Source organism: Centroberyx gerrardi, chromosome 2, assembly GCF_048128805.1.
Source record: "Centroberyx gerrardi isolate f3 chromosome 2, fCenGer3.hap1.cur.20231027, whole genome shotgun sequence".
In the NCBI taxonomy this organism is placed as follows: Eukaryota; Metazoa; Chordata; class Actinopteri; order Beryciformes; family Berycidae; genus Centroberyx; species Centroberyx gerrardi.
The window spans coordinates 15,043,565-15,056,923 of record NC_135998.1 but is presented as its reverse complement, the minus strand read 5'-3'; the positions used below and the strand labels follow the sequence as shown (position 1 = coordinate 15,056,923).

Sequence of the window (13,359 nt, the reverse complement as noted above, 5' to 3'; positions counted from 1 at the left end):
TTTTGTAAACAAAAAAAATCATGACACAGGCATAGCAAAACTAAAAAAACTAAACCAGTTACAAAGAAGACTAAAAAGCATAATTAGAAGGATACCAGCATTCCTGAGTGTGTTTTTAGTTTTTTAGTTTTAGGTGATTCAAAGTTGTTTTATCTTCCACTACTAAAATGAACCCAATTTATTGATATACATGCCAATCCACAGCCATAATACATCACTGACAGTTTTACTGATTACCACTTTATACAGAGAGACAACTTCCTTGTTCTTTTCAGGCAATAATTTAGATATTTGGCAATGAGCTCCCCAATAAATAACAAGTGTTATTCCAAAGCATGCTATATTATTTCTACTGAGTTTAAGTCAAAAAGATCAGCAGTAACAATATGATGTTTTGGAATTGATTGCTGTAGACTTTTATTTCACATGCAGTATACAGTATTGTTTACATTGGAGACACCAGTGAGCTCAACATCTGTCCAAATACTACTACTTTACATCTCGTACTACCTGATGATCAGTGCATTTTCTTAGTATACTGAACTTGAAATTGGTTTGATAGGTAGATATTTCTTGAACATCAGTGTAATTAAATAACCAGGATGTTCTATTTATTCTCATGTTGGAATGAGCAGACTTTGGAAAATAATTTTCAGCAAGTAATTTAATAAAATGGTCCCTATGATTCTGTGTGATATTGAGTGCCATTTTACATGCATCGGTCTTTAGACTATCTAGATAACTGGTATACTGAATGTATCTCAGTAAGCACAAAATAGGTATCATGTTGAGTCCAGCTTTCTAAATCTTAGTTTTTAGTTTCTGGACACCGCCCTCATTTTGTAGCACAGTAAATGTGCTTTCAAAGGTAAAATGTAAAATAGAGCAATGAAGGAAATCAGACAAGAAGAAAAAAAAAATATTTAAAAGTGACACTGCAAACCAGGTTTTATTTGTTTTATTTGTATGATAAAGCACCTGGACAACCACAACCACCAGTGTTGTGAAAATTATTTATGCGGTCATAGAATTGTCTCTATAGGGTAATATTGGAAAATCCTTCTTTTTACTTATTAGACAAAACCAAAAAAACTACTATATTGTTATGTCATAGATCTCTAAAATCTCTAAGATAAAAGTTATCTGCTCTTATTTCCCTTTCTGCTAACAGCTCCAATCAAACAAGCTTTCTTTTTCCCAAAATCCCTGAATGCTGTAAACCTCCACCTCCTCTTTAGTGTGAAAAAAAGGTGCAAATTAGGAATAACTAATCACAAAGTTTCACAAAGTCTTTGCTAATAGGAGCAATCCCAGTCATGTCCACAAGTTACATTGTTTCAACACGTAAAACAATCACAGTGTTAAGTGATAAAGATGTTTTATTGTATGTATTAAATATAACATGCAAAAAGATGATTATTGAAGATTAATAACTATAATAGCACATTATATTTATCTCAAACTGTCAGCTAACCAGACAGTTTTCTATTCTACATTTAAGTACTGCTGCGGTGAAATTAAATGTGTGGTTGCAGATCCAGCTGACAAACTCCACATTGTGGTAAAAGTAGTTCTTGAGATACATGTTTTGCTATTTGTCAGCTAATTGCATTTCAACTGTTTATTTACATTGCACAATTACAAATCCACTGTTTTGTTTGATTCTGTACAGTTCAAAAGAGTATGAATGCTTCCTTCCCTGTTATATACAATTTGACTCCCTGATTGTTTGACAGCCAAATTTGGAAACATTTAGCACCTGTATCTTTCTTTTTTGAAGTGTGTTCTATCATACTGCATTGCACAATTTGTCAAATCTTTGGTAAGAAAACTTTGAGAGGCTCGTTTTCATGTACTTTATCCAGGAAGCCCAGATTGAAGTAAGGGTACAGAGTCTCTGTGAAGGTTTCCCGGAAGGTGTAGAGGTGTGTCATGCTCTCTGCATTGTAGAAAGACACCAGCCCCCTCTTGTAGTCGAGGTAAACTCCGATCCTGGCCAGCGGCTCCTCCAGGGACAGGACGGTGGGGGGAGAAGTGCCGGCCATGTACTGTATCCCATAGGAGAGGGAGAGCGTCCAGAAGCCGTTGGCTGGCAGGGCTTTGATGACTCCCTTTCTGGACACGGACTCGCGAGCCACCCCCACCGTCCACACTGTGCTGCTGTACACTTCGATTTCCCAGTAATGGCGTCCATGGGTGAACCCCTGGCTTCCGAGTAGTGACAGGGCAGCGTTGAACCTGTGGGGGTTGTCCTGCACGGTGTGGTTAAAGGTCTGGTAGCGGACACAGGTAAGGGACGAGGTCAGGCTGAGCCAGGGGTTCGCTGTGCTGGAGTTAAATGTGATGGCTGCTGGAACTGAAGACAGGAAAGATGTGAAATAACAAAAGCATTGCGCAGCACATGTTCATGATTCAAGTTTAGATGTTCAGTGTTTGTTTTGTCTGTTGAATTCAGTACTTGTACTTAACATTTTTAAAGGGAGGTGGGGCCAAAGTGTGGTTTATAGTACCTGGGTAAATACTTCCTTTCAGGGATTTCCACACTCTGTACTGCAGTGGCCCTGCAAATCGACCCTCGCATAGACTAGGCGGTGTCAGCATAGGTTTCTCAAACTTCAGCGATGGCCTGCCAAAAGAAACAAAAAAAAACCCATTGTGTTTAGTCAAGTTATTTGAGAAGCAAGACAAACTAGCCAAGATAAAATGGTGAAGTGAAAACTTCTCACCTCTGGAGCAGGGTTTTGATGCTCTGAGACGAGGCACAGGAATAAACAAAGGGAAAAAGAGAGACTGTTGATTAGTTTGTCTGTGTCCAAAAGAAGGGAAAGCTTTTTCCACATTACATCAATGTCTGAGCTCACGCTATCCCGCCCTGTGGGATCTCCCCATGGCTGGGGGAAAGTCCCACAGCCTTGGCCAGAGTATGGGCCTATGTCTGCACTAAGCGCCTTATCCTCCAGATCAAGGAGTGAGATCATTGGCCCACATCCTGTCTGTGCGACACTCTGAGTGCTCCCTGCACTCAAACTCTATTGTTATTAAAAAGATGACTACAGTGTCGACATTTTTACCAATACTTCAAGCTTTACCTTTGAAATACACGTGAACTAAAATGATAAATATGTTTTTACATTGACATAACAGCCTTTAAGAATGGTGTACAAACATTTTGACCAATCTGAACAGGACAGCCAGAATATTTCTTATTGAAATCTGATTTTAATGTTTTTTGTTGCCTAGTTCACTTTTGCTTTTACTCATGCTCTTTTGGCAGCAGTGAGGTAAAAAATAGTTTTGGGTTTGGAATAATAGAAACATATGAAGAGTTTTAAAACAAGAGCTCAGCACTTCCTCTAATCATGTGCAGCGCTGACTCATCATGATGTTAAGAGCTTCCAGATGAAATGTATTCGGGGAACTGCCTTGTGTATGTCGCCCATAAGAAGAACCACAGTGCTGCCTCACCCGGAGCAGAGTGAAGGCGTCCTGCTCCTTCAGCTTGTCCTCTATCTCATGGAGAGCTCTCTGGAGACGGGAGATTTCCACGCAGAGCAAGGCCTTGTGCTCATCCAGGCGGATTAGCTCCCTGCGCTCCTCCGTCTTCAGCTTCACTTGCAACAGTTTCTCTTCCTGGTACAGGAACTGGTGCAAATCACTGAACTGTGCCTCGATGCGCTGCTTCAGGTCAGCGGTGTGCTCCTAAGTGGGTGGGAGGCGATGGTTAGTGTCAGTAGGAGCAATTACTTCCCTTTGAGTTTCTCAAGGACAACGGAGAGTGCATGCAGGTCACAAAGTCATACATTTCATTCTTATAAGACATTTTTACTTTTAGCACTATAACCTTGAATGTCCCTTCTATTTTGAAAATGTAGCTTTATATGTCACATTTTCACATCATTTTCATTTAGTCTCACATTCAATCTTAAAATCAGGTTTTTCGTTAAGTGAAAAAAAAAAAAAAAAGATAATCCCACTAGTTTCCAGTTCCAGTTTCATCGTTTCAGACATTTTCTAGAAATAAGTAGTATCTTGAAACAAGGCAGAATGACACAAACACTGGTATCAATAAAATTAGATTTGGCTTAATAACATGTTTGAAACAAGTTGATTTGCACTGGAAATAAGAGAAAGTATCTCACTCCACTGGCAGATCTTTTCACTTGTTTCAAGAGAAATTACATTTTAAAACTCAATACTAGGTTATATGATCCAAAATGGACATTTATGGTAGTGCAGAAAAAGTCCTAATGCCAATAGTTATTACAGTTTATTGGAGCAGCTAATGTGAGGCTTACTATTCATTAACTCATAGTGAGGTATGCATTTTTAAAGTTGTTCATGTACCATCAAGAGAAATCTTGCCTTCTACGCAAATTTCCTCTCACCTTGAGCTTCTTGACCTCCTCCTCAGCCTCCCTGTCACACTGCAGCGCCGTGTTGAGCTCGGCCTTCAGAGAATCCATGGAGCTGTTCAGAGACGCCTGGCCAGACAGAGGGACAACTTCACTGGATGCTGATGTGCTTTTATAATCTAATTTGAATATTTGTTTGACAAAAATCCTTAATATGAAACATAGACATGAAAAGTAGACACGGACACGGCACACCGACGATTATTGTGGAACAAACTATGACTAGAGATGACTAAAATACTAGAGAAAGGAAGTGGTGTAATGTGCACCAGTATTATAGATATGGAGGCCACAAACCTCAAAGTAATTGAAACACCATGAAAACCAACGTTGAGAAAGAGAAGCTGAGTTTTTCTGAACAATCATCTGTAGTGATGTCATCTACAATCTAGATAATGTTTGCTAGTTTGCAGGCAAGTCCACCAATGGAAAGAGAGAGGTCATTTGGAATATGTTAAAATCTATGTGCACTAGATTTGATATGCATATTTCCTGAGATGCATTCTACTCTACAGATTTAGGCAAAAGTACACAGAAATCATTCAATCTTATTAATGTTGTACTCTGACCCTACTGCTACAGTAAGTGCCTTTTAAATTATCCAACAGATGAACTGTAAGATGTTGAATTGTCAACATTCTGCTGAACCTTAAATAATAATAGACTGAAATTAATTCCAGGTTAACTCACTCTGTATCTCTGCTCGGCCTCTTGGACACACACCATGGTATGGTTTCTGTGCTCTTGGGAGAGCCCACACACCAGGCACACCAGCTCCTGGTCCTCCTCACAGTAAAGCTTCAGCTCTTCCCTGTGCCGGCTACAGCGTGGGGTTGGGGCAGATGCTCTTTCTGTCACCACTACATCTCCCAGCCGGCCCGCGGCCCCGCTCTCCTCCAGCCCCTGGCAGTAGCTCTCCACTATGTTGGCAACGATGCGGTTTGGCCTGTAGCTTTGTCCAGGGTAAACCTTCCTGCACTGAGGGCAGGAGCCGGTTCCTCCTTGCCCCAGGCCTCGGGGACCAGACCAGTAGCCTGCGATGCACCCCTGGCAAAAGGTGTGGTCACAGGGCAAGGAGACCGGCTGTTTGAAAAGATCCAAACAGATGGAGCAGGTCAGGTCTCTGCTCAGTCTCTGAGCTGAGCTTTTGGATACTTGTGCAGCCATGGCAGGCTGTCGCTGCTTTTCCATAGCTGCTTGCACCAAAAAGTCTCCTTCCTTTGGTTTCCAGCTTTTCTTCTCTGGTTTTATTCCCTGATTTAATTTTTCCAAGTTCTGCAGATAAACTGACTGGATTTTCTTCACTTCTTTCTGATTCTTGTTCATTCCTCTTTCTTGATTCCTTTCTTTTGTTCTGTGTGTGCAGCTGGACCTCTTAGTCCTTCCTCTCCTACAGTACGTGTGTGTGGCTTCTCTCTTCGGCCTCCAGTCTTCCTGTTGACTGTGGGAAAGGAAGGGGGTGGTGAAGAGGCGGCCTCTGCCTCTGCCTCTCACACCCCTCCAGATAGTGTGGGGTTCTCGGCGGGCCCCCCTCTTCCCTCCTGACTGACGTCACATCTAGTCAGGAAGCCGAGGCGGACCACGGATATTCTATCCTTGGAATGTTTGTTTAGTGAAGTCAGGGCTTCAACTGCAACAAGCTCCTGCTCCTCGGTTAAAAAACGTCTTGCAGTTAATCCACTGTAGCTACAGAAATATGTAAATCCATTTTGTGTGACTTTGTGTGCGTGTGTGTGTGTGCCAGATTTCCATGTGTCCAAGTATTAGTGTGCGTTTGAGTGAGAGAGAGAGAAAGAGAGAGAGAGAGAGAGAGAGAGAGATCTATGGAAAGCTGAGCAATAACAGATTTCCTGTTGCTTTTTATGGCTACACTCTACCCACTAAGTAATGATTGTCGTTAAGGAATAAACAAGATCATTAAGAGATTTAGACAATGAAAGGGCTCTTCCAGCAGGAACTTACATTAAAAGAATAAGGTTGTACCACGGACAAATACCACACATCTTAACTTTAAGATAGAAGGTATCATGTAAAAAGCTTTTTCCATAGTATGTATTAAGTAAATAATTATAGAAAGTCTGGTTTATCTGACATTTTATCTGAGGGGTGAAACGTGTCAAATAAACCAGACTTTCTTTTAACCTGCAAGTTAAGTGTGTATACCTTTTTCCCAATTCTATCTACATGACTTTGTGTCTACATACCTCCAAAATTACAAAACCTTTGTGTGAGGTGTACACTTTTACTTTTATAATATACTACAAAAAACAACAACACAGGAACGTATCACCAGTAAAATATTAACTGTTTATTCAAATATAATATAACCTTAAACATATAGAATGCACATTGATTGTAGACTCAGGTGACTTTAACTTGATAGTAAAAGTGCTTATATTTTATTTTATGTACCTTAGACGGCACTTGGTTGTGTTGTTGCACTGAGAATCAATAAAAATAAAAATAATTTGAGATAATTGGTGGAGGATACATAGCAGACAAGCCATAGTAAACTAAACATAGACACACTACAGGTACACATTCAAAGCTGATGGATTGTACCAGAGTAGCAGCATTGCCACAGGTGTGGAGAATAAAACTAGGATGATATAAAGTAAAAGATGGATAAAAAAACATAAGTTCAAAATACTACTAAATTGACAGATAATCTGAAAAGCATATATCAGTGTCCATCGTGTACAGTCACAGTGTGATTCAGTCATTTGAATGAAATGCTGCAGTCATGTGTTAGAGCAGGAGGGAGATCAATACCAGAAGGTGATCGATGAAGTCAGAATGCTTTCAGTGTCTGACCTGTAGATGCACCACAGTTGGTTGTTACAGTTGTTGTTGCACCACAAATTGATTGATTTCATTGGAAATGTTCTTAGTCACACTTTATCTGGATAGTCCAATGTTGATACTCAACTTCCTATTAAGTGACTATAATGTGACACAGAATTCTACTGAGCTTCAAGTGATACTCATAATTCAGTCAAAGACACTTGCATCAAAGGAGCTTTGACCATTTATAGCACAAATGGACATACAGTTGTATTTAGCAGAAAAGGCTCTGCTGTTGAGGATGCTCCCCAGTGAATCCAAGCAACATGTGAGAGATTCTGAGAGATAAACATCATACATATACAGTATTCAATAATGTGAAAACCAACATAAAACCACACATAATTCAGAGATAGCTTGCCCAAGCATCCCGTGTACAGATAACAGCAGGAGGAGGTTGGGGTGACACTGATCAGCTGATTGGATGAGACAGCTGATAGCCGATCAGCTGATAGCAAGCACAACTTCAGTGTTCTGCCTGAGCTAACGCAATGCTCCATTTGTGTGAAGAGTAGTGTAAAGATATTAAATGTTTGGGCTAGGCTTAATCGTAGGGTTGGGATTAGGGTTAGAAATAGGGTCAGGTTACAGTTGGGTTTAGGTTTGTGGAGATGCAACTATAGGCAAGAGACACTTTGTTGAGCATCTACTTGTTGTCACCTGATAGTTGAGTATCAACATTGGACTATCCAAATAAAGTGTTACCATGTTTTCCATCCTCAGTCCAAGTGGATTCAAATGATGGTCCCAAGGCCATAGAATAAAGAAATAGCTCGCTCAACTCCAACCTCTCCTTGTTGCCTTCAGGGTGCAGACTCTTGTGCATAAAGATTCAAAAAAGGAGGGATGTCCGCACAACCAAATGAATTATAAAAGTTTATTGTATGCACAGCAGCAAGCTAAGAAACGACTGCTGAGCCTAAGGTAGTGTCATCCACAAACTTTAGCAGCTTGGCTAATGGGTCACTGGAGGTGCAGTCACTGATGCACAGGGACTAGAGAGACGGCAGAGCGCACAGGCACAGCATTGTGGGAAACTGGTGCTCAGACCTGAAGACTTACTGACTTCGCTTCATCAGTCATAGTGGAGATGTCAAGGAGGCTAGAGTAGATGTATGCCGATTAAATTTTAAATGTTTTGTATTCATTCATGTCTCTCACAATACCTTAGTCATGAATAGATCACATGCTATCGTCATCTATTTTTGGTATTCTCAGCACTGTACGTGCACACTAACCTTTTCCAGGGAACATCAGCATTTTACTACTGTCACGTCAACAGATGAGTAAATCAACTGTTCCTGTCCATATACAGTATGTATCCTGATTTAACAAACAACAGACAAAACACTAAATTAGAACTGTGTACCCTTCATGAGGTTCTTAGGTAGTTAGTCAGAAACTTAGAAAGTTACTCAGAAAATTGTATTCTATTATCATATTGTATTCTATTGTAGGCAGAACCAGAATTGTCTTTCCCTTTGAGAATGACTCTTTTGCCTGGTTAATTAAACCTATGATTGGCCTGTTGTCCAGCTCTCAGTCTCATCTTTCTGTGCTCCTAGTCCTGGGTCGATTGCTACCTGAGGCCTTCAATGGTCCGTACCTTAGAGCGTGTTCCCTGCCTCTACAGAAGGTTAAGGACAATAGCGACATCTTGTGCCCGAAAGGAAATTGAAACAAACTGTAACAAACTGAGGAATAATCATATGTCTATTTAGAGCAATAACTTGCGAGACACCTTTACTTACACACTCAGCAGCAGCATAGCCATTAAATCAAGTACCTACACAAAAATACAATACGAAAAATATGAAAAATACACCTTCAAACAATGGCATTATGCGACTGATTGGATGCTTCTAATGTTTTGTTCCATAGCAGGTATGTTGTCAGTGTGTGCTGTAATGTGACACTTCACCTATTTGTGTATCTTTCATTTTCTGTGTAACATGAGGGACTCCTCAACAACTTGTCGACCGCGACAAGAGATCAGCCTCATGCTTACCTTTCATTAGCCGCCTGAATAACAACAGTTTGATAGCAAACTGTGGCAGTGGAGACTCTTCTGGATCTGTTGACATTGTAGAAAGCGAGTCTTGGATAAGTTGTAAAGAATTTTTTGATACACAAATATTTGCAGTTAGTTTACAACTTTGCAATGCTTGACCATACCATTTTGGACTTAAGCACTGGGAGCATTATGTTCATAAATTTCATTGGTTGCTGTAAAGTCCAACTTCAATGCCAATCAAAAAGAAGAAGACAAAGAAGTGAGGGGTAGAAGGCTAACAGGCTACTATGATACTGAATGACATATATATATACATGTATATGTATATATATACAGTATATACATATATATATGTATATATGTGTATATATTTATATATATATATATATATATACATATACATACATATATATATATATATATATATATATATATATATATATATATATATATATATATATATATATATGTATACATATATACACATATATACATACATATATTTATTTATTTATTTAATCTAGCTTGAAATTAACTGCTGTCCCAGCTAACAAAGATGCTGTCCCAGCTAACAAAGATGCCCGATAAAACGATAAAACTTTGACAAAACCAAATTTAGGCTTTGGCTTCATGTTTACTGTGATATGATCAGCAATTTTCACATCTGTAGATGATGGATGATTTTGAATTTCACTGATAAACCTCTGAATTCTAATGTCTGTTTCATTTTCTTCCACGTTGAGATAAATGAAAAAATACAGTTTATCTTTGCCCTCGGTTACCTGAGCCGTTGCACCGGAGCCACCCTGTTTCTCCAACCGAGTCTCTTCCAGCATGTCTCCCAGCACTGCGTGGTAACGTTCAGGCTGGAAATGCACATGTTGAAGAAAAGATGCTGAACTCTCACAACTGCCTCAGCTGCCTTTCAGATGCATTTAGCTCACAGCTGGAGAGGCTCCAGCTGTCACAGAATGCTGACCAAGTACTCTGCCATGTCTCCTGTTTTTTCTGTTTTCTTTTTTTTTTCTTTTTATACACATTTTAACTATAGATGCTTCCTTAGTAAATGTATATGTTTTCTGTCAGGGAGTATATGAGGCTAAGATGCTTTTTTTTGCAGAGAGTACAGAACTTAAAGCATGGAACAAATCAAATACTGCCTGCCACCTATAGGGATGGGAAGTCTTTTTCATTTTATAGTAAGCAGATTTTCTTGGATTACTTTACAGTTTTTCTCTATTATTTACACACTAATACTGGAACTTGAGACACAATGACCCAAACACTCAGTGTTCGTGAACTTGCATCAGTCTTGTGTAAGTTTAGTCTGGATTGTGTTTTGAGGAAAGGAGGTATAGTTTCAGAAAATGTGTAAACAATTGAGGAAAAACTTGAAGTAGGTTTAGAAAGACTTAATAATCAGGTTTTGTAGTATTTATTAAGAATTACTTCCCCAACGGATATTTTTTTTTATACAGGTTAGCTTAAATTAGTATACTAAAGGGTTTAATACATTTTTTACTCTATATAATGTCAGGGGATTCCTTTATGAATAATGAAGTAAAACCCTTTCATGGTTGAAGCTATTCCTTGTGCTGTATTTTCTGACCTAATGGTTATGTTGATGATGTAATACATTTTTAAAGGTGTTATATTTTGTGTTACAGTTGACTGAAAAAGTCTTCAGTCGACTGTAACAGAATTTGATTTCAACAACTTTGTGAATTCTGAACAAAGTTGGATCTAAATTTCTCTCTGTTGCTAATAAATACACAACGTATTTACAGAGTATCAAGAGTTACACATTAACCTTTTTTGCCAATACCTGGTGTAGATGTTTATATTATTGTTTAGATGTTTACCTATCATTAACTGCATGAGTTATGGTTGGCAATTAGTGGCAAACATGGGCAAGCAGAAAATCAATATGATATCCAACTTTTCTCTGTTGTGCTCCACATTCGCTGAGTTTAGAGGAAAATTAGTAAAAGCCATGTGCAGACACAGAGTTGGCAGTCAGGCTAATTAAACTGTAACCTTTGCTAGTCCCTAATAAAAACCATGACAGCGTCTGCTGAGCTGCTGAAGGCTCCCAGTATATAATTAACACCGGGGACGGATTAGGATTGTGGAGTTAATTAAAAAGTTGAAATGCTTTGGCGGTATGATTCCTGTATGCTATGGGTCAGGTAAATTTTGAGTGAGGTGTGGCAGAGGGTAAATGAAGTCTGCTACATCCCCAACAGCATCACATCCAAAGTGAACAATAAGTAAGACTATTCTAGCTGTATTCCTGAGTTGGAAGCTGACTAGATGCTCTCAGTGCTCACCGCATGCACCTGTTATTCCCTCCTGGACAGTTATTGCAGATATAAATCAACAACATGACACTACATTAATTATAGTTTTTCTTGTTTACACACTAACACTGGAACTTGAGACCAAAACCCGACACTCATGTAGCCTACAAAGCCCTTAAACCAATTCTGCAAACATACAAGAAGAATTTTCAGCTTTTCACTCAGACTGCAACTTTAAAGCGCATGTTTTGAGAAACACTCCACACATCACAAGTACAAACACTAGTTGCTAAATTGTCCAATTACAAATCAGAGCAAAGGGGCCAAAGCTGAGCTCTACTGTGTTGGAGATGAATTGATGGCAACATTGCAGAGAGAGGTAGCAGGAACGAAAGGGTGAGGGTAAGAGGAGGAGGAGGAGGAGGAGGAGGAGGAGGAGGAGGAGGAAGAAGGGGAAGAGCACTCGGGGATCCATGCAGGACTGCATCTGTCATGCCAGGCAATATTTTCTCCGCTGTTTTCCCAGGGAGAACATCGCCTGCCATGTGGACGAGATCCGGGGTCAGACAGAAACCAAAAACAGGATGCAACCTACTTTTTTTTTTAGACAGTAGTCCTATTTTCTATAGTTTGTGTTCTGTATGTAGAATACTTTAGATATCCAACTGTGTTTGCTTAAATGTATGCAGTGTTTTTATTGTAATTATGCGTTTGCTTTATATTTGAGTTGGCTAATACTGTTACATGATAATCTTTTATTATAGGCTACTTTACATACGAAAGTAATACTAAGTGTTACATAGAAAATGAAGAAGGTGTAAGCCTACGAAAAGGTATTCATAGTGTTTTTCAGTGAGCACATTAGTGTGAAATTGGTTCTTAGTAAGATCTATTCATATGATGGCATGTGTGTGTATCATTTGGACACAAAATTCAATTTTGAGAAAACAACCTTTTTTCTAGGTAATGTTTCCTTCTGCAAGAGATTTCTTGAGTTTTGTATTTTGTGTCTGTGGCTTTTGTTTTGTGTTCAGGGTTAAGAAAATTAGTTATAGTTTCAGAAAGTGCAAGTAAAAAATTGAGAAAAAATGTAATATGTCTACCTGATGTAGAGCATAAGGCTGTGCAGCCTGTTCTACAAATAATTGATGTAAACTGTTATGTTAGTCAGTAATGTGTCTTTATTTTCTATATGCGACAAACAAGTTTTAATGTTATGTTTCAAGGTATGAATGTTTTTCAAGATTCTTATTAATACAAAAATGGATGGATAGCAGTAGATATATTTGTGAGCACACATGTGCACCCATGCATGTGAGTGTTTATGGAGAATTCGGAAAGAAAATGCAAAATTTATGCGGAAAGAAAGAAAATACAAAATCCCTTTCACTCACACACACACACACACTCATACACAAAGCACATCTACACAGTACACACATCCTCAATTAAACCCTGCACTGATGTGTAAGGCACCAGGGCAACTAGAAGCTCTCTGGAACTTGCTTGGCTAAAAATAACCTCAGTGTCTGCAGGAGGGAGATAGACCTGTAGGAAGATAAGTACCCAGAGGCACAAGGACAGACAGTACGGAAATATTGAATTTCTCTAGTTTTGTTGTGATGGCAATAACAGTGGTATAACAAAATAGCAGTGAAATGCATGTTTCCGTGACAATTTACAGTTGTCTTATTATATTATTATCATATTATCAAGTTTTTTGGGAGAACACAGAGCATTCCCCTGTCAGCAGAGCATTTTGTACTGCTATGATAACACAGAAATCATA

General features: G+C 39.0%; 1 protein-coding gene across 1 annotated transcript; it reads right to left on the bottom strand.

Annotated features, from left to right (window-relative positions):
• Positions 1-940: 940 nt before the first annotated feature.
• trim69 (tripartite motif containing 69) lies at positions 941-5,792 on the bottom strand. The gene is made up of 6 exons (XM_071913498.2): positions 5,103-5,792; positions 4,386-4,481; positions 3,466-3,699; positions 2,727-2,749; positions 2,511-2,626; positions 941-2,356 (listed from the first exon to the last, which is right to left on the bottom strand). The coding sequence occupies exons 1-6, from the start codon at positions 5,736-5,738 to the stop codon at positions 1,812-1,814; spliced, it is 1,650 nt and encodes a 549-aa protein (XP_071769599.1). The 5' UTR covers positions 5,739-5,792; the 3' UTR covers positions 941-1,811.
• Positions 5,793-13,359: the final 7,567 nt, after the last annotated feature.